Source organism: Anguilla anguilla, chromosome 10 (assembly GCF_013347855.1).
Source record: "Anguilla anguilla isolate fAngAng1 chromosome 10, fAngAng1.pri, whole genome shotgun sequence".
In the NCBI taxonomy this organism is placed as follows: domain Eukaryota; kingdom Metazoa; phylum Chordata; class Actinopteri; order Anguilliformes; family Anguillidae; genus Anguilla; species Anguilla anguilla.
The window spans coordinates 3,243,747-3,262,714 of NC_049210.1; the positions used below are offsets into that span (position 1 = coordinate 3,243,747).

The 18,968-nt window shown below is 50.0% G+C and overlaps 1 protein-coding gene across 2 annotated transcripts; it reads right to left on the minus strand.

Annotated features, from left to right (window-relative positions):
- Positions 1-1,701: 1,701 nt before the first annotated feature.
- atp6v0a2b (ATPase H+ transporting V0 subunit a2b) lies at positions 1,702-18,860 on the minus strand. 2 transcript variants are annotated; one of them, XM_035379139.1, is made up of 20 exons: positions 17,845-18,860; positions 16,520-16,598; positions 15,114-15,211; positions 14,563-14,700; positions 12,747-12,844; positions 12,307-12,433; positions 11,763-11,845; positions 11,559-11,652; positions 9,861-10,073; positions 8,939-9,089; positions 8,501-8,640; positions 7,477-7,634; positions 7,210-7,300; positions 6,700-6,818; positions 6,381-6,591; positions 5,944-6,063; positions 5,351-5,470; positions 4,828-4,945; positions 3,664-3,835; positions 1,702-3,281 (listed from the first exon to the last, which is right to left on the minus strand). In XM_035379139.1, the coding sequence occupies exons 1-20, from the start codon at positions 17,959-17,961 to the stop codon at positions 3,179-3,181; spliced, it is 2,550 nt and encodes an 849-aa protein (XP_035235030.1). In that variant the 5' UTR covers positions 17,962-18,860; the 3' UTR covers positions 1,702-3,178. The 2 variants fall into 2 exon arrangements, with proteins under 2 accessions (XP_035235030.1, XP_035235029.1); XM_035379138.1 differs by having other exon boundaries at positions 5,351-5,473.
- Positions 18,861-18,968: the final 108 nt, after the last annotated feature.

Below are 18,968 nucleotides of genomic sequence, written 5' to 3' on the forward strand. Positions count from 1 at the left end.
TTTATATGCGTATGCTGGTGTGGGCTGTGTCGTTGCATGCTTTTGTCCTTTCACTGACATGACAAAGATCCATTTGGAATGGAACATCACCCAATAAAAAGTTTGTTTTGGGTGTGTTTAAAAGTGTTATTTTTCCCTTAGCGACAGAAAGTCTACCACATCAGACCTCCCAAAAAACCTCTCTTTAAAGTGTGTTTTCAACAATACCATGATCTAACTTTAAATGAGATGCTAGTTCTTGACAGAATGGAATTAGGACCAGCTTATGTCTTACTAGCTACCACATTCTGTGGGCCCAGGGTAGGGACTTTAATTGTCTGAAGTCACTGGATATTAAAGTGCAAAATATAATAAAACATGTCATTTTCCCCATGTAAACGTCAACCGCTTAATAAAAGATCAAAACAGATCTGTATAATGTGGCGTTCATTTTTGTTGGAGAGAACCACAGCAGACAAGCTATCAGATTACCCTGTCCGGCCACACGAATATGGAATTGTGTTCAGTGTGACATCTTAATTGACAGTGGGTGTAACATGATGTCACAAAGGGGAAATAAAACCTACCAGACCACAGGGCTAGGCTGATTCACATTCAGTTCTTTTTACGGTATTACCGCAAACTAAGAAACGGAACACATTTACTGCTTTATCGTGCAATGCAGTATGGACCTGACAAATGAAATGTAAGTTCTGATAACATTTGATGCACACAAAATGTTTTAAACCCTACAGAAACGGGATAAATAGATTTGAGGTGATTGTGGGATGGCCTACGGTCGCCTTTTCTCAATGACACGCACGCATTGTAGGAATTGTGTTGCTCTAATGCTCAAAAATCAAATTGCTCTCGCAAGTGAATTTTAAGCTCACCTGAACTCACTGCATTCGTTCGCTAGACGTGAGCTACGCAAAGGAAACAGAACGTTAAAGGAACAAGAGCAAACCTGAATTATGACACGTAGCCGAAGAGCACCAACCGATTTGTCCTTCAGCCCTGTAATTAACCGGAAGGACCGCTTCCTCTTTGCGAGTACTCGGACACTCTACGAGGAAGTCTTCAGAACCGCTTTCATGTGAAGTCAGGACCCTGAGGTCAATGGCCTTGACCTTTGACCCCATACATCATGTACACAGAGAAAGGCAGAGCTTAAGTCAGTTCTATAACTTTAAAAAAAAACAGATCTTTCCATCAAAATGAATAAACAAAACGGTGTTCTCTGACTTCTGCACAGTAATGTATGCAAGATCACTTTTCCCCATTGACAGGAGTTAAAGAAAATTTCCAGCATGCATTACATTATGTGCATTAGCAAATGCACGTTACCTGAGGGAGACATCGGCACAAGCTTCTCCCATTTTCACACATTCCACCTTTCCATTGCAAATGAGTCACATGTCTTACCTGACACCTGAAGAGAAACACCCGCCCATTAAATAATCCGGGGGTCACCAGCAGTTACAATTTGTTCATTTTATTAACTTACATTGATGAGGATTTTGAAAATGTGAAAAAAATAAAACAAAGTTAAGTACCCATACCCACAAACATCGGAATGTAAGAAAACTATATGGGGGGATGGAGTGTAGGTGAATCACATTGATAAAATCAAACAATATTATTCTTTTTTTTTCTTTTACATGACATGACATATGTCATAACACATCTATCAATTATAATAAATAAGAATAAAAGCTCATTTGAACCCCTAACCCCCCCTCCCCCCCGCCCCCCTTGGGAAACGCAACCATTTAACAGTTTACAAAATAGCGAAATGTCTCCCCCTAGTGGAGCATGGTCTGCAGGTTACTTTGCAACATTCTAGACCACCTGGTTCAGATGCACCAAACTCCCATCATCTATACGACAAATGTCTTCTAGAACTGGCAATTCACATTTCCCCAACATGGTTATTGTCACTTGGCTCAGGTTAGTCACATTTTTTTGCTTCTTCTCCCCCCCCCCCCACAATGCCCCACAATGTCCCTTCCAATCATAACTACCAAGTGATCACAGAGACAATGAAGACAACTCAGACTGAACACTTCATCGCTTACCAAGCAAGTGCAGTGTTCCTTCAACACTCACAGCAATAGAAATGATACCAAAAATAACAAGCAATAGCTTGATCTGTATTCAATGTGCATCAGAGATTCAGTTACATCCAATCCTGGATCCCAGTTAAGACTCGGTCAGCGTTTGATCACATGACCTGTTGTCTTTAAGTCAGATGCCAGCCAGGATCACAGAACTGTGATAGCTTTTAGCATTGCAGCAGCCTCAGCTACATATATCCCACTGAAGTAAAAAGCAAACACTGAAGGACAGCCAACCAAATTATAATAATCGCTTCGCCCCTCTACCTGAGGGGTAACTCGGTCCCCAAAAAACCTACGGTTGAGCAGCACACATAACCATGGCTACCAACACAGGGGCAGAGCATTTGCTCGATGCTGAGTTGCCGCGGGAGCAGAGGCCGTTGTCATGCTCCTGAACATTCCGACCGTCCGAACGGTCTCAGTGTTCCGCGTTCCGGCGTTTCCGTGACGAAGAAGGCGTGTCCGTGCAAGGCCACCGCTGAGGCGAAGCCCCGCCCCACCAGTGCGATGTTCAGCAGGCCACCGGTGATCAGAACTACATTCAGCATCTGAGCGCGTCGACGTGCGTACATTCAGCTCGGGAGGGTCGTGCCAAGCGCCATCACCCGCCGCGGCGAACGAACGCCACAGCACCCGCCGGCACAGGATCCCTAGAATTCAAGATCCACGTCTCGGATTGCGGGTAAAGCAATCAGACGCTTCTCCTTCAGAGACTCCAGCTCCTAAAACTACAAAGCAAGGCCTGAAAGGATGCTGCATTTTTAACACTCATAAAGCAAGGAACCAAAAAAAAAAAATAATAATAATAAAAAAATAAGTCACACAAAGCGATCTCCAGTTGACAGTCAATTCAGCGCCCAGAAGTCTGGAAATCTCAGGACCGGCACCGAATTTGGAATAATCCTCGTCACACTGGATACGCTGATATTTGGTTGCAATCGCATAAGGCAGTTCAGTGCAACGGGCAGTTTGAATAAAGCGTAAAGCGCGCTGGGAGGGGAGCGGAGGGGCTGGCTCGGCGGTGGGTGTTCCCTCCAGCGGCACGCCGTCCAATCGCGGACGAGCGCAGGATGTCCCGCTCACAGCAGGCCGTCCTGCTCGAAGCTGGAGGGGAGCAGGGAGAAGGAGAAGGGCACGAACTTGACCCCGCCGCCGCTGTAGAACTTGTTCTGGAACTCCACCCTGTGGGGAGAGAGACAGGAAGCCGATGAGAGCGGGAGGGGAAACGCACGCAGCGTCAGAATCCTTATGAATCAGGGAGGGAGGGACAGATTCGGAATGCTCTGCGATTGGCTGGTTGCTGGGAGAGGGCTCTGATTCTGAACACTCGGAGGGTATTGGCTGTTTGCTGATGGTCAATTCTGAATACTGTGATTGGTGTCTTCTGGGAGAGGGTAGATGCTATATACTCTGTGTCTATTGGTAGTTTGCTGAGGGAGGGCTGATTCAAAATACCCTGATTGGCTGTTTGCAGGGAGATGGCTGATTCTGAATACTCTGTGGCTATTGGCCGTTTGCGGAGGGCGGTGCCGATTCCGAGCACCGCGATTGGTCGAGCACTCACCAGTGCAGCCTGAGGGCGTGCAGGAAGGCAGACAGGCCCTCCATCACCAGCAGGATGGAGACGGTGAGGACGGCGAACAGGCCGAACACCGGCACCAGGAACACCACCCCGAATCTGGTGTCCACCCGAAGACCCACCCTCATCACCATGGCCCAGAGCACCTCCGACAGCTCTGCGCGCGGACGGACAGACAGACAGACATACAGACACACACACACAGACAGACAGACAGACATGGACAGACAGACACAGACACACACAGACAGACAGACAGACACACACACAGACAGACAGAGAAAGACACAGACAGACACACACAGACAGACAGACATGGACAGACAGACACACACACAGACAGACAGACACAGACAGACACAGACAGACAGACAGAGAAAGACAGAAGAATCAGAACACAGCTCTAATGAAAGTGCACTCATCACAGGCGGCAAAACACCAGGACTCTTCCCCTTAAATGCGCTTCTCAGGAGACAGAACACCTAGCAGCTAATGCGCTAATCCTGCCAGAGCTCTCTCCACGCACTCCTAACCTCAGCTCCAGCTAACAGTGAAAATCCCTCTAAAAGGTACTTAGAGGGTCGGCCTGCGGAAAATCCGACCGGAGTGCCGGTCTGAGCGCCGCTAATAATTTATCTCATCTCTCTGCGCCATCGACTGTGCACCGCGTAAGCCCAGATAAACACCTCACCCCCCCCGGAGTTCAATTTCAAATGCCCACTATTTATTTTAAAGAACAAGTTAATTAATTTCAAGCCATAATTCACTTCGATCAACATTTTTTCCCCCCAAGCGGTTTCGTTCACTGTTCATGTTTCGATGAAAGGCTGCATGGAAAACAGTTAGCAATCATTTTAAATAAAAAGAATCCATAAATAAAACCAGTTCTGGGTGCTTTTTAAGAATGGGCTGTCAAACTACAACTCCCAGAGGGCCGTGTGCATGCCGGTTTTCACTCAACGGGCTCTTAAGCTCCCCACTGTGGCAGAATCTGACCCAAAGACTGACGAATGGGTGAAACGCAGGTCCCTGCTCACAGGCTAGCTTTCATAAATCACAAAGAGAGGCTAACAGCAGTGTACAGGTACCCCCTGCCCCCCCCCCGGCCCTGGCGCGTGTTGGCGGGCACTGTGGGTGGGGCATACTCACGGGCGTGCGCCAGGCTCAATGCCCACAGCCGCAGGTAGGAGGCGGTGTTGGAGATGCAGCCCAGGCAGTACTCTATGGTGTGGATGGACTGGTGCAGGAACTGGTCCGCGAAGTCAAACTGAACGAGCACAGAACGAGACAGAGACACCCCCATTGGTCGCCGCACAGAACGAACCGAGACAGCCCATTGGTCACCGCACAGAACAAACAGAGATGCCCCATTGGTCGCCGCACAGAACGAACCGAGACAGCCCATTGGTCACCGCACAGAACAAACAGAGATGCCCCATTGGTCGCCGCACAGAACGAACCGAGACAGCCCATTGGTCACCGCACAAAACAAACAGAGCAATCAGCAGACTGCCAGACAGAATTAACTCTTTCCACATTGTAAGGTCCGCAGCCCTGTCAGTGGTTTTAGGGCCTAAATGACACTGTGGATGGGCCACAGCTGTGCACGCGACTGATTAGAGAACGTTAGAGAGGGGGATTGTGGGTAAGGGCGGTGATGTCACCCACTGACCTCCTCGGCCTGGCCGTCCCGGCCGTTGGAGTGGTCGCCGTGACTCCCGCCTTCCTCCATGTCATGCGCCCGCATCAGAGACAGCTCCTCCTCGCTGCTGCGGCGGACGCGCTCGTAGCCCTGCTGAGAAACACGCATGCACGCGCGCATGCGTGCGCATGCGGCGAGTGACATCACAGAACACACGGCCGAACTGCATACTCAGGGCAGCGGACGCGCTGCAGAAATGAACACGCACACTCACACTCACACACTCACACACTGAAACAAAAGGAGAGAGTAAACATGCACAGATATGATAGATGTTTGTAGCAGAAGTACATTTTTTTTTTTTAATACACCAGAGAAACAGGAGAAGACTAACACACAACGACACGCAGCAGAAAACTCAGACACACAAAGTTTGACTACGGCAAACTCGGGCAATGAGGTGACAAAAAAAAACTGAAATCACCGTTTCTCAGACAGACGGAGCCAGCGATAACACACACAGGAAAACGTGCACAGACAAACAGACGTACACACACACACACACACAGACATGCACACACACACACATATTCAAACACGCGTGCGCACACACACACACTCACCCGGTAGGACCCCAGGCTGCTGTGGCCATGGTGCAGCCAGTACAGGTAGACGGGTTTACCCAGCAGCAGCACAGGTACGGCGAGCACAGCGATCACCACCAGGAACACCTGAAACCCCGTCTGTGTGGGACAGGAGCACAGAGAAGCACAGCTCACGTCGTCATGGAGACACTGAAGCCCCTTGGTCAGAAGTGAAACCCTAAATCTCTAAAGGGCCTGGTCAGAGCAGCGGGATACAGGACCCACCCGCCCTACAGGGCTCCACTCACCATACGGGGCCCACCAAATATAACGGGAGCCACATAGCATATGGGGCCCACCCAGCATTACAGGACCCACCCAGCATTACGGGACCCACACACCATACAAAGTGGGCCCCCTCCACTTTACGGGACCCGCCCACCATTATGGGACCCACCCGGCATCACGGGACCCACCTGGCCCGGGTAGAGGGGCGCCACGGCGTCCCCCTGCATGAGGAACATGTTGATGAAGTGGATGAGGATGCTGGGGGCCATCTGGGAGTCGCGCACAGTGAAGGCCAGCCACTTGTACACGATCATGAAGACCAGGTAGCCGAAGAGGCACAGCAGGAACAGCAGCTCCGGCAGGAACACCAGGAGCAGGTTGAACTTCTTCCTGAAGTGTCTGGGAAACAAACACACATGGCACAGGCAGGTGAGGGGATTCTGGGAAATGTAGTTTTATTCCATTCGTGTTTCTTTGTGGCGAGAGAGAACGCCCCCGGTCACTCACAGGTGGTTGAAGACGCCCAGGATGACCCCAAAAGACATATGAATTATGCCCACGATGACGGACATCTTCATCTTGTAGGAGTTGAGGAATGTCAGACGATTGGATGCCAAGTTCCAAATCTAGAGTGGAGGACAGGCGTCATCGCAGCGTGGTAACAAATACAAATCTACTCATACTGACAGCCACAGTGGACTGAGAAACGGCTGCGTGGGCACAACAAATGTGCTTGCTGCTGAAGTAAATGGGCAGACAATGCATCTATTACATAGAGGCTGACCAGAGCCCCATATGCACCTTGAATCCAAGCTGCATCTAAGGACACACCATCCAACAACAAAAATATGTCCACGCAGCCACATTATCAACACTACATCACCACCAATAAATTCACTGCTCTGCCCATTTCAGTGCTTCACACAGACACTGATTACGCAGTATGCAAGTATACACATTAAATCAAGATAAACGGGGGGAAAAAAGCACAGGTATCCGTGGAAACAAAGGTCTCACCGGGTCTATGCCCATGGGGTATGGCCCAGTGAACACGCCGGTCACGTTGGGATCGAGGGCAAGGAAAGCATTCGAGCGAAGCGTACTCTCCCTGTTAAACAACAAAAAACAAAAACACGTATAACACCTCAATTGTGTCGCCCGGCAACAACAGCAAAAATCGATTGATCTTTCTCGGCCTTCCCAGCTAAAATGGCACACGCCCCCCAGCCACAGTACAGCCCATCCACCCCCCCCCCACCCCCAAACCCCCGTGCGGCGACTCACGTCCACTGGTTCTCGGTGAACATGGCCTTCACGCTCCAGCCCGAGCCGAAGATGTTGAGCGACTTGGAGAAGCAGTCGTTGTAGATCAGTCCCGTGTAGACCGAGAACAGGCCCATCATCAGGATGATGTAGCGCCCTTCGAAGAACGTGTTCCAGATCTGAGGGAGAAGAGGACGCAGGAAGGAGCGCATGATGAAGGAGCGGCGGCGAACCGGGCCCACCGGTTCAGCCTCGCCATCCTGCCTTCAGCACGCAAGGGCAGTGCCCCCCTGCCGGGAATCGAACCCGCAACCTTTCCGTTACGAGCGCAGTTTTCCTAATCGTTACCCCACACTGCTGCCCTAACACTTCCACTTCATCAACTTAAAAACTGCAAACAGTTTATTTGTTTTTTTGGGAAACGGACTGCTGAAATAATAATCTGAACCTCAATAAAATGGTTCACTCATGCATGTAAGTAGGTGCTGATAAGGTTCTACTAGAAACAGCTACTCAGCAAACAGATCCACAAATTCTGCACTGATCATCATCATCAAGAGCTTTGATGCTGAAAACACATTCAGCTAAACTGGGAAGGTTTTAATAGCATGACCATCTGGCACTAGCAGACCTCTCATGTATTACTGGCTGTGTGGACGTGTAAAACTTCACACAATGCATCCACCATGGTGCCTTCCCCTTGGTACCAGCGGCAATATATAAAACTGGTAAGTGGTATGTAAATGAGATGTGCAAATGTATGTAAATAATGCTGTGGGCGACAGAAGCTTTTATTTTTGCTTCAAGCCTTTTAAGGTGTGAGGTCACAAGTATGAGACTAGAATGTTCTTAACTGAGCGTTCTAGTGCTGATGTCACAATCGCTGCTGGTGACTGAAAGCAGCGGAGCTCCAGAACACCGACTTGGAACTTTGGGGAGAAAACGTTCTAAGAAACCGCACTCTTCAAATGGGGGTCTAACTCCCCTCCCCTCCCCTCCCCTCCCCCTCCCCCTCCCCCTCCCCTCCCCCCTCCCCTCCCCTCACCTCGTTCCTGGTGCGCTTGAGCTTGCGGTCGTTTTCACACAGCACCATCCACAGGGCGAAGAGCGCCATGATCACACCGTGGCCCAGGTCCCCAAACATCACCGCAAACAGGAAGGGGAAGGTGATGATGGTGTAGGGCGCTGCAGGACGGACGGACAGACAGACAGAACAGACACTGTTATGGCACCGTATCAAAGCAAAGGAAGAGACGCCCAAAGAGACTTGTGTTGTCTCATGATAAAAAAGCTAAACATGGTACAAAATGTATCACAGCCAGCAAGAAGAGAGCGTTTTACCTCAAAATACTTGACATTTAATCAAAGAATACACAAGGGCCTTTTTTTTGGACAAAGATCTGATGAGCGTGTTAGCCATCGAGGTATGGAGCTGGTAAAATTGGGAGAAGGCCGGTATAACGTGCACCCTGTATGGCCTCACCTGGGTTGACCTCCCTGTAGTTGCCCACCCCGTAGGCCTCCACGATGTTCTGGAAGCCGGACGTAAACTTGTTGGTCCGTATCAGGGTGGGCGGGGTGTCGCCGCTCGGGATGCGGTTCACAAAGGAGGGGACGGTGGCTCCACTCTTCCTCTGGCGGGGGGGATTTCAAAAAGACTCGTCAATCAAACGAAATCAGGGGACTACGCATATTTAACACTGGCCTTAGACTCATTACCCGAATAATATAATAACAAACAGTGCTGAGAGAAGTTACTTTAACTGCTCAGGTGCCAGTAAAACTGAACAGTTAAAGTAATACATAGAGTAGGATAGGATGCAGGGGTGGCCGCAGTCACAGGTGTACACCAGCAGGGGGCGAGCTACGGCGTTACAGCCTGTGACTTTCAGCCAGGCCAATCTGAGGCCTTCTCGCTAATGGCCAGACAACCCCTGTTACTGGGTTATCGACATGGTTACGAGGTTAAAAACGACAAACTCGCTCATTTAGAGATCGATGGCGGTCTCTCTCCCTCGGCCAATCACTATGACCCAATTACAAGAGGAGCGTGATGGAAGCTTCCGGATGCGGATGGCCAGGTTAAATGATGCTGTTCGCGGGTGACTCTCGATTTATCGACCGCCAACACAGCGCTCACAGCAGCAGGCCCAGCTCAAGGACCTAAACAATCTGTGACGACCCCCAGAGGTCGAAAGTAAGTCCAGAGGTCAGAAGGTGAAAAGTTCAGAGGTCAGAAAGTAAAAGTCCTGCCATGTGTTTCTCCCACCCATGAACTCAGCCCAGCTGATTTCACCGATTAGTTCCACCTCCTGGCTGAGGACTTGTGCTAATTAGCAGATCCAGGCGGTTGGAACAAAATACCGGGTTGGACTCTTAACTCCCTGAACCTGTAATTCACTCACCGAGCCCTCCTCCAGCGCCCTCCGGAGGGCGGGCAGGTCATTGACGGGACACCACACCTCGGCGATAAGGCACTTGTTGGTGACGTCGAAGCTGCACAGGTTGAGGATGTGGTAGATGGCCTTCATCTTCTTCACCTGGATCACCCAGGTGTACACCGACTCTGAGGCCTTGTTCAGCACCTGCTTCAGGTAGTCCTCCGTCCTGTGGAGGACCTGGAACCAGGAATTCGGGGGGGGGGGGGGGGGGGGGGGCATGTTATAACAGGAACAGAAAACAACTGCAGAGGGGAGGTGTTCTTCATTGCACAGGAAATGTCTTTCCAAAAGCAAAAAGTAGGCACATGTCTGCTAAATGAGTAGTAGCAGTAGTAGTAATAATAACAGTAATAATCATAGTAATAATAGCAAGAGATGTATGTAGCCAGTTTTCATTTAAACTGTACATTCAGATTTTTCAGTACTTTTTTAATGGGAAGAAAACAGGAAATCACTGAAATAGTGAGGGAAGGAAAGGGGCGTGTGTGTGTGGGCGTGTGGGCGTGTGTGTGTGTGTGTGTGTGTGCGTGTGTGTGTGTGTGTGAGTGTGTGAGTGTGTGTGTGTGTGTGTGTGTGTGTGTGTGTGTGTGGGCGTGTGTGGGCGTGTGTGTGTGTGGGCGTGTGTGTGTGTGTGTGTGTGTGTGTGTGTGTGTGAGTGTGTGAGTGTGTGTGTGTGTGTGTGTGTGTGTGTGTGTGTGTGTGTGTGTCTGGGAGAAAACGCCCACAGCTCAGACCTCATGAAGATCATGTGCTGGCGGATTAATGCGATTCACCCTCGAAGGTGAAACAGCCTGACAGGCACGGCCCGCGCCCTCGTGTGCAGAAGCACAGGCCAGTCAAATGACTCCGGCAGGCAGTGGCCATTTTGCATGCGGGCGGGAGAGAGACGGCTCCCTCAGGGTCCTGAGGACCGCATCTTCTGACTCCTCTCTCTCTCCACCCCCCCCTCTACTCCACCGCTCGCCCCCTCCGGAGTCACACTGCTGGGAGTCACCCTCCAAACCCAGTCCCCCTCTGCCTCCCATAGCCTGGAGAGCCAGGCCAGCTCGGTGTGTGTGTGTGCGTGTGTGTGTGTGTGTTATTATTGAGTGTTTTATTAATTTACAAAATCATTTATCGCTTTGAGTATGGAATCGGGGGGTGGGGGGGGGGTTTGTTGTATTGTGTGAAGCACTTTGTGTTACATTTGACTGGTATGAAAAGTGCTATACAATAACGTCTGATTGATTGATTGACTGATATATCTGTGTCTGTTCGTGTGTGAGTGCATATGCAAGCGAGTGTGTGTGTGTTGCTAAAGTTTCTGCCAGTTTTACTTCTCCCTCACATTCTTCTTGGTTCTCCCCCAAGCTCCCCTCAAACACACAACGTCACACAAAAGCTGCTGGGGTGGAGACAATGAGGATTTGATTGCTAAACCTGTTATCACCAGATACCACGCTTTTCCTGAGGCCGGCCATGGTTACTGGATATTTCGACATAACATGGCAGGCAGACACACACAGCGCATAAAAAAAGCTCTGCAGTTGGTATTTGTGGCGTTTTCGCTCAGTACTTCAAAGAAAACAGCACTGGGACAAAAAAAACACGCTACACTAAGAAATGGGACACGATATTACACAAGCAGCGCTTGGCAACGTGTCAGAGGCAGGCCGGGCTTACAGTGTGCAGGTCCTGGATGCGAGTCCGGAGGCCTTCGACCACATCCTTCCTCTCCTCGTTGCTGTTGGGGTAGGGGTAGAGGTGACAGTGGTAGCTGCAGAAGATAAGAAAAAAAACGTCAACTCGGCTGGAAGGTTTCCGTCCGTCGACAGGCAGGCCCGTCATCCGGTGACGTTTCCCAGGTGCGATGTCGGCCTCGCTCACCAGTCGCAGATCTTCTTCACCTTCTGCCCGATCTGGTCTCCCCAGTAGGAGATCAAGAACACCACGCTCTTGGTGATTTCGCCCTGCGACCGCAGAAGAGGAAGAGGAAGACAAAGAGGAAGACTTAAACAGGGGCGTCGATGCCATGAGAAAGAGCTTTTGACAAGCCTTTGAGACACTGTATCTCTAAAAATAGCAGCGCTGTTTCTCTTCCGGAATAAACTGCATTTATGAGGACACATGTCTCATCATGACACAGTCACAAAGTAGCTTATTTTTGGCCTCAAGCCAACCCAGCCAATAAGATCAAAGTGCAAGTGACATCACCAGTGGGAGCAGAGGCCAGAACCATGTGACTGAGTTGCACAATTTGTAAATAACACAACCCAACCCAACACAACTCAACCCAATCCAATCCAACCCAACCCAACCCAACTCAACCGAATCCAACTCAACCCAACACAACCACTAAGATGAAAGCATGAGCAGTGCAGTCTAAGAGAGAGAAGGCTACATAAGCAGGGTTTACTCGTGCCTTACTCACCGTGTCCGGGTCCTCCACACACTCGTCGATCTCCGCGTAGCTGAGGATGGTGTAGCCCTTGCACACCCTCCACAGCATGCGCTCGAAGGCCTCGATCTTCACCCGGTGGATCAGGCCGGAGATGAACCTGAGGAGCAAGCTCATCTTCAACCCAACCGCCGCACACCAGGCCAAAGGCCGTTCCCTTCACATCCCTCCCAAAACGATAACGGGTGCTTATAACTCTGCCGCCATCTTTGTTTTTCCACACGGCTCGTTCCCAGAATATCCTGGATTGCTGAATGCAGCCGTAGGTGAATATTCCCGCACTACAGCAGGGACATCTGACGGTGAGCCTCTTTCCAGAGCAGATTAAAAAGCACCAGGTGTGTTTTAGCTTTCATCGGGTCCTAAAGTAAAGTAGTAATGTGTGGGTTGGCGGGAGGGGGCTGGCTACACACCCGAGTTTGGCTCCCAGCCGCTGCATGCTGGTGTAGTCCATCATGGAGTCCTTTTCCAGGAAGGGGAACTCCTCGTACTGCGCCTGCAGGGGCTCCCGCTGAGAAGCAGAAACAACACGACACCGCCGTCACCGTAGAAACAGGGGGGGGCCCTACAAAACCGTACGCCGTCACCGTAGAAACACAGGGGTCCCACAAACCGTACGCCATCACCGTAGAAACACAGGGGGCCCTACAAAACCACACCCCGTCACCGTATAAATGCGCGGGTCCCACAAACCGTACGCCATCACCGTAGAAACACAGGGGGCCCTACAAAACCGCACGCCGTCACCGTAGAAACGCAGGGGCCCCACAAACCGTACGCCGTCAGTGCAAAATCAAACAGCTCCACAAACTGCACCCATCACTGCAAAACCCAACAGCTCCACAAACTGCACCCATCACTGCAAAACCCAACAGCTCCACAAACTGCACCCATCACTGCAAAACCCAACAGCTCCACAAATGTCTACACAAACTGCCAGAGACGTGCTAGTCCACAGGGCCTCAGCCAGGAGAACGCTCCCGCTGCTCTCACACAGGCTGTGCAAACAGGCCTTCGTCTCAATGGGGTGCTTTCTTTCAACTTCCTTCCAGAACAACAGACCCAATCATCCCTGAGCACTTTAGGGTGGTCAGCTGGGCCTTCCATTCATGGAAAAGCATTTCATGGGGGGGGGGGGGGGGGGGGGGTTGTGACCTTCTGGGACTCGGGCTGGAGCGAGCCCAGGGCCGCCATGTGACCGTACACTCCCTAATCTCACATCTCGCCAGCCCGCTCTGCCAGAGAGGACGCAACGCAGACCACCGCACCGCCAAGGACAAGATGGCGGGAACGGACTCTGCCGTTTGCGGCGGGAAGGGACAGACCTCCAGCACGTCACCGCTCAGCCGGCAACAGCGTGAGCCTGCCAGGACAGGGGGGTGAGAACTCCTCCCAAAACCCCCGCCCAGTTCATTTAGCGGACAGAGCTCAAAGCCAGCTTCTGCTTTGACGAGAAACTGCGGGCGTACCTAATCTATCAGAGGAAATGAGAGAGGAAGCTTCAGCCGATTCTTTTTTTTAGTTCCCCGCTTCTGGCTTTGTTGGGCCGTGAGGCGGGGTCAGGTGACACTCACAGAGGTCCTTTCATTACGGGCCTCTTCAGCTCCCAGAGCTCCGAGCAGCACAGCATGCCCGTGGAGCTGCGGTCACGTGACCACCTTCCAGAAAGGACGCGCATTTGGGTCTGCACGCAAATCTGGGAGCGGACGTTTGCATGCGTCGTTACTCCCCGTTAAAGCACCAACCAGACGGCCGCGGGGAAAGGAACTCCGCAGCGGCAGCTGTGGGCAGGGTTCCGAGATGGGGGCGGGGACATTTTACAATTTTCTCTAGACAATTACAAGCGGATTTATCCTAAAACACGCTGGCTGGCGCTGTACTTGCTTATTCTGCGGTCCCAGGCCAAGCTCAGAAGTGCATGCAGGTCTGTGTGAGGGGTCAGGTACCGGGGGACCCTGGCGTAGTTTAGGTCAGGGTACAGGGGTGCGCGTGGGCCTGTAGTGAGGGGTCAGGTACCGGGGGACCCTGGTGTAGTTTAGGTCAGGGTACAGGGGTACGCGTGGGCCTGTAGTGAGGGGCCAGGTAAGAGGGGACCCTGGTGTTGTTTTTGTCAGGGTCCAGGGGTGCGCGCGGGCCTGCATGAGGGGGACCCTGGTGTGGTTTAGGGCAGGGTTCAGGGGTGCATGCGGGCCTGGGGCTGGGCCTGGGGGCCCGTGGCGGGGGACCCACCTCCGCACCGCGGTGCACAAAGTTCCGCGTGATGCGCAGCATGTGCGTGTACTCGGTCAGCTCCAGCAGGTTCTTCTGCAGCTTCTCCTTGTTCCGCGTGACCTCACTCAGCTCCACCTCCAGCCTCTGCAGCTGCTCCTGAGCACCCACAACACAGCAGGTCAGGGCCGCCCTCCAGTATCGCAAACCGTGATTGGCTGAGGCCGACCGCACAGAGTGTTCCGGCCCAATTAGAATCCGGCGTGTTTAGCTTTGGCCAGACACAGGGATTTTTTTTTTTGATTCCAACAAGTCTAGCTAAATGATTTTTGATTGGTAGGCACTGCCATTTTCTAAATTCACACCCACAAATGGCATTATGAGAAACTGCATCAACAGAATACATTATACCATCTACACAACTTTTTAAAAAATAATAATAATAGTGAATTAAAATATAACTTCACTTGCACCATGAATGTCAATACGATAAAAAAACTGACAAGACCTTTGAAATAAAGCAGCTATACCAGTAAGTAACATGAAACAAACGGGACACAGTCACCACCCACCATTATCAACATGACGTGTTTGGGCAGAGGGGCGACTGGGTTGACATCGCCCTCTGGCAGTGGGATGTCCGCCTTCTTGATTTCCCGAAGCAAATAACCTGTAACAGAGGCGGGACCTCCTTAAAAACAACAACAACAACAACAACGACGCAACCATAATTTTCTAGAACAATCCTTTCGATGGGTAGGCAGGCACAGTGCCCACATGATAGGCATTTATCGCACCAGTAAACACACAGCCTTACCCTGCCCTTGCAGCCCCAGCCTCAGCCTGTGAGCCTCTGCCCACCCCCCCCCCCACCCCAATAAGACTCACTATACCCAAAAAAAAAAAAAAAAAAAAAACCCCAGCTTCAAACTGAGCCTGAATGGTTGACTTCAGACGGAATTCTTCAGTTGATTAGCGACGGGAACGGACGGACCCTGTGGCCCCAGACGCTGGGGGTCAAACGGGACCCAGCTCCCCACTAATCCCTCCTCCCTAACAGGCAGGGACTTCCATTAAAAACCTGGAATTTCCCCTAAGCTAGCCCATGCTCAGATTCCCCCCCACCCCCCCCCCCTTTTTTTCTTCATAAGCAAAGACTTAATTTCCAAGCTTGGGCCCCCAATTAAGCCTAAGTTCAAGCACATTGTGCCAGAGTTGGAAAGGGGCGAAGAGGCAGTGCGGCAGTGCACCAGCGCACCAGTGCAATACACTGCAGTGTGCGTTTCCCCAGGGTGGTAGTGCTGTGGGAGATGTACTCAAGTGTCCCTGTGAAAGCCCACCTGCATCTTTAATTAATGAGTCCCAACTGTATTGCTCTGACATTGCTTTTAGTGCAAAAATATTTATCCTCAAAGTGGAGACCATAAGACCATAAGCACATTCAGGCTGCCCCTAGAAATACTAGACAAGTTACTTCTGCTTTCAGGAAGTGAGCTCACTTCGTCTCTCAGTTTTAAACTTGTGACAACAACAAGTAGAGCAGTGAAAGAAATGACTCACAGCTTGGACGGAAGGTGCCATTTAAACAAATGGATGACGATTGTCTTGAGAAAGACTATGGATGAGTAGAACACAGTCAGAGTCTTGGTATGTACTACTGGCTTCATTTACAGCCATACCAATATTACAAGGGCAGAGGAGATTTGTGTTTCTGTATGTTTCACTCATACCATGCAGTGCCTAATATCCACAGTAGTGCTTCAAAGGATGCACTTCAAGCTTTGATGGAAATAGCCAGGTCTTACCCAGAATGCACTTCAAGCTCTGATGGAAATACCTAGGCCTTACCCAGAATTCACTTCAAGCTCTGATGGAAATAGCTAGCCCGTACAAAGAAAGCACTTCAAGCTCTGATGGCAATACCCAGGCCCGTACCCAGAACGCACTTCAACCTTTGACGGAATGAGCTAGGCCTTACCCAGAATCCTCTCCATTTCGTCGCACCTCTTGATCTCGCTGACAAACTTGCGCTGGAAGGAGTTGACGGAGGGGTTGAGCTGGAAGGAGGAGACAGAGAAACGCACTGAAAACGCACAGTGGCGAACAGTGCGTCAGTTGGCCAGCGTGCTAAGCGCTAGCATTCACTTCCTCCGTGCAACGACACACCCATGTGCAGGCTTCACAGGGCTATGTTAGGTTCCCCAGTTTGGACAGAGCACCTCCACAGCTGTGACGCCCTGTGTGACCGCAGGCATGGCAAAGTCAAACAGAGAGAGAGAGTGCTCCTAATTTTCAGTATTTGTTGCAAACCGATCAATACTGCCGGCTGTAGTCTGCAAGTAACATTTCCAAGCAGGCTCATGCATCAACGCGCACACAAGCTCACTACACACACACACACACACACACACACAGAAAATGATTAATGTTTAATTTGTACTCCTTTTTACATAATATGTTCAAACAAGCTGCATGGTTTACGGTCTTCAAAAACGTCATGATACACTTCCTCACAACATGGTCAACACACTGGTATTTTATTAACCTTCGGGGGGGGGGGTTAAAGAATGAAGCCCTAAATTTGAAGTTACTGGTTTGAACTATACATGTGTTGCATCATTTCAATGAACGGAGATTTACAGTCTTCCCTGTAAAACATTGTTGGGCAGTAACAGTTTGACCAATTTATTCTCTGGCTTGCCTTCGGATTCCTGACTTAAATTAATGGGCCTCACAGTTCAACTACATCTGAAGAAGATCAATGTCGGATTCGGTGATCTGTCAAGTAAAACACTAACTTAGCTAGCTAATGAACAACGACTCTGACACAATGTCCCTTCAGGATAAACAATTAGTCCACCGTAAGTTTAAACTATGAACGTAGGCTGACTAGTAGTTTAACATTAAGTTAGCTAATACACGTTATCAGGCTAATTATCGATGACGTCACAATCATCCGCTAGCAAAAGTATCGAAAGGGGAATCCTGGTGCTACTACAAACAATTTCGGAAAAAAACCACGAATGTCCATAAGAGTTGAAATTACAATAACGTTACAATGACAGCAGAAGTTTCATAAAGGAGGGGGGGGGGTACAGGAACTACTGTATCCTTGACGCTAGCTAGCTAAAACAAATAATCAAGACAATCTAATCAAACTCCACCGTACTCTCCCACATCGACAGATAGGTGTGACATGCCCAGTGTCTTATGACCTTTCGTCATACGAAATTAAGTGCTCATCAGCTTGGCATTTTTAAAGTGTGTGCCAATACCATAATAGTGTAGTATCCGCATACTTACGTCTCTGAATTCGACCAGACCCATTTCTCCCAGTTCACTGATACAGTCGTAAGCCGAACCGGACTGCAGGAACAGCTGTGACAAACACATTTCTTCACTCCGGAATAACGAACCCATTTTGACGAAGTTAAGTTAGCCACCGACAGACAGAAATCCCACTCTCGTCCGTTTTAATTGACCTTTAATTATACTGACCTAGTAGCTAGCTACTACCAACGTACCTGACCAGCCAGTAACCCTGACCAGGGTAGCTAGCAAACCTTAGCCACTTAGCTAGCCAACTACCTGCTGCGTTAAGCCTTCGAGTTCGCCGGCGCCCTGTCAATCATTAGCCAACAAGTGACACGTCTTTTTTGCGTAGTTGTCTAGCTGGCTAACATGGTTACTAAAGTACCATGTATATTACCTCGGCTGGGTGTTGCTTGCATCCCAATTTATATAACAGGTACGCAAGCTAACGTTGGCTAAAGCCAGTCTTTCTCCGGTATCCCAATGGTAGCTATCTAACCCATACCGCTAGCCAGCTGCCTCGCTGGTAACCTCCAAATGAATAATTAGCCAGTTAGGAAGAGAGTACGCAAAATATCATTTTTTACACAGTGTTATGACAGGTAACTACCTAGCCAGTACAGGTGTGCTAGCAAGTTATCTAATGTTAGCAGCAGTCGTAAAGAAAGAATCAGCAATACACTGCTACAACTTGCTAGCTAGCCAACTAATTTATTCACTATGCAGAACTACACAATAATGCTCGCGTCTTCGCCCGGAAAACTATTAGTCTCATACTGCTAGTTACACATAACTATTTTAATTCCACCGCAAAGTTACTCGTTTCAATGTAAAGTTATTCGGTGACTAACTAACAGCAAACTGAACCAAGTTCACCATCCACAGCAAGATATTCCTTCCACGTCGTTACTTCAAAAGGTACCCGTACAATTTCCAATCGGCTCGCGCATACGCAGCTGCGGCCGACCATACGCCCTCCCGTGGTTTAAATGGGCGGAGGATGTGCGATGCATCAGAAATGAACTGGAAAGGTTCTACATGCGATTCTGGACGAATGCATTTTAGTTGTGTTTAGTACACACAGGAAATATTTGGAGTATGTCCTGTTAACATAC

Coding starts and splice junctions, on each gene's coding strand:
- atp6v0a2b (XM_035379138.1), bottom strand. CDS start 17,961: ATGGGTTCGTTATTCCGGAGTGAAGAAATGTGTTTGTCACAGCTGTTC. Junction 16,599..17,844: donor GTCTGGTCGAATTCAGAGAC/GTAAGTATGCGG, acceptor TCCTCCTTCCAG/CTCAACCCCTCCGTCAACTC. Junction 9,090..9,860: donor GGGCGCTGGAGGAGGGCTCG/GTGAGTGAATTA, acceptor CCCCCCCGCCAG/AGGAAGAGTGGAGCCACCGT.